The following is a 1703-nucleotide window of genomic DNA, read 5'->3' as shown; positions in this document are numbered from 1 at the left end:
GAGACTATTACAAATGTTTCTGGATATCCTCTATATAGACGCAGAAATAATGGAGATTCTGTTAGAGTGGGTGTCCATGAGGTTGACTGCAGGCGTACACGCCTGCAGTCAACCTCATATAATAAATATTTACTCAGAAAATATGATGCTTACATTAATGTAGAAGTGTGTATCTCGGTAAAAAGTGTGAAATATCTTTTCAAATATGTCTATAAAGGACATGATTGCGCAATGATGGAAATGCATACAAATAATGAAAATAATGAACATAAATATAATGAAATTAAGCAATATATTTCGTGTAGATACGTATCCCCGCCTGAAGCACTTTGGCGTTTGTCAGAATATAAAATGTATGGACGGTCACACACAGTTTATCGACTGGCGCTCCATTTACCTGATGAGCAACAAGTTTATTACAGGCCACGTGAACAAAGACAGGCTGCTGCCCGTGCAGAAGGACGCGACACACAATTAACTGCATGGTTCAAACTTAACCAAAGTTACATGGATGCAAGAGACCACCTTTATATTGATATCCCTGAATATTATGTATTTAATAAGCAAAGTAACACCTGGACCAGAAGACAATGTCACCGCCAGATTGTAACAAGATTGTATTCTGCCAGTCCTAGAAATGCTGAGAAATTCCATTTAAGGATGCTTCTTCTTCATGTACCAGATGCAACTTCTTTTGATGACTTGAAAACTGTAGGAGGTGAAGAATTGCCGACCTTTAAGGATGCCTATATTCGATTACAACTGCTTGAAGATGGCAACGAACTACAAATTGCCTTGAGTGAGGCAGCTCTATATCAAATGCCACGACAGCTTCTTAACATGTTTGAATGATTTGTTTATTCAATACACTACAAAATGCTTTACAATCATGGAATGAGAACAAACACCTTATGATAGAGGACCTTTTACACCAATATGATAATAATATTGCAGAAAATATCGCTCTGCATCACATAAACATGATTCTGAATGAAAATGGCATGAATTGTGCGATGCATGGTCTGCCAGAACCAACCAATGGCTTTCCTGTCATTCAATATGTGGAAGAAATTCAAGAAGTTAATCCTGAAGTACTAAATATTAAGCAAAGAATTTTTTTTGATAGTGTCATTAACGCTGTAAGTGCAATAGATAGAGGATTAGAGACAAAGAACTGACTGTTTTATCTGGATGCACCCGGCGGTTCTGGTAAAAATTTTCTATTTAATATGATTCATGATTACCTAATGTCTCAAAATGTGGTTGTTAGTATTTCTGCTTGGACAGATATTGCAGCAACTTTATTGAAAATTGGAAAAACGCTTCACAGTATCTTCAAATTTCCTTTTGCTTTGACTGAGACATTTTCATGCAATATTCCACATAATTCTAACCAAACAAATGTTCTCAGGCACGTGAAAGTTTTCATTATTGACGAGGTGTCAATGATCCCTCGATATGCATTGAATGCCATTAATAATTGTTTACAGGATATTATGAACAATAATAGTATATTTGGTGGTAAAGTCATCATATTAGGAGGAGAATTAAGGCAAATTCTGCAATATTGGATGTATCCATTAAAGAAGTCGCCAATGTGGCACCATTTTCATCAACTGAAGCTCTCTCAGAATATGAGGACTAATAAAAACGAAAAAGTTTTCTCACAATGGCTTTACAAATTGGAAAATAGTTCACTTGAT

At 35.8% G+C, this 1703-nt stretch overlaps 1 protein-coding gene across 1 annotated transcript; it reads left to right on the top strand.

Annotated features, from left to right (window-relative positions):
- Positions 1 to 351: 351 nt before the first annotated feature.
- LOC145240461 (uncharacterized) lies at positions 352 to 852 on the top strand. The gene has a single exon (XM_080103973.1). It carries the CDS (start codon positions 352 to 354, stop codon positions 850 to 852), a length of 501 nt encoding a protein of 166 aa, XP_079960099.1.
- The last annotated feature ends 851 nt before the right edge of the window (positions 853 to 1703 follow it).

The sequence above is a fragment of the Euprymna scolopes genome, chromosome 2 (assembly GCF_053919585.1).
Source record: "Euprymna scolopes isolate OS-2025 chromosome 2, ASM5391958v1, whole genome shotgun sequence".
Taxonomy (NCBI): Eukaryota; Metazoa; Mollusca; class Cephalopoda; order Sepiida; family Sepiolidae; genus Euprymna; species Euprymna scolopes.
This window is presented reverse-complemented; position numbering and strand designations above follow the sequence as displayed.

Coding starts and splice junctions, on each gene's coding strand:
- LOC145240461 (XM_080103973.1), top strand. CDS start 352: ATGTATGGACGGTCACACACAGTTTATCGACTGGCGCTCCATTTACCT.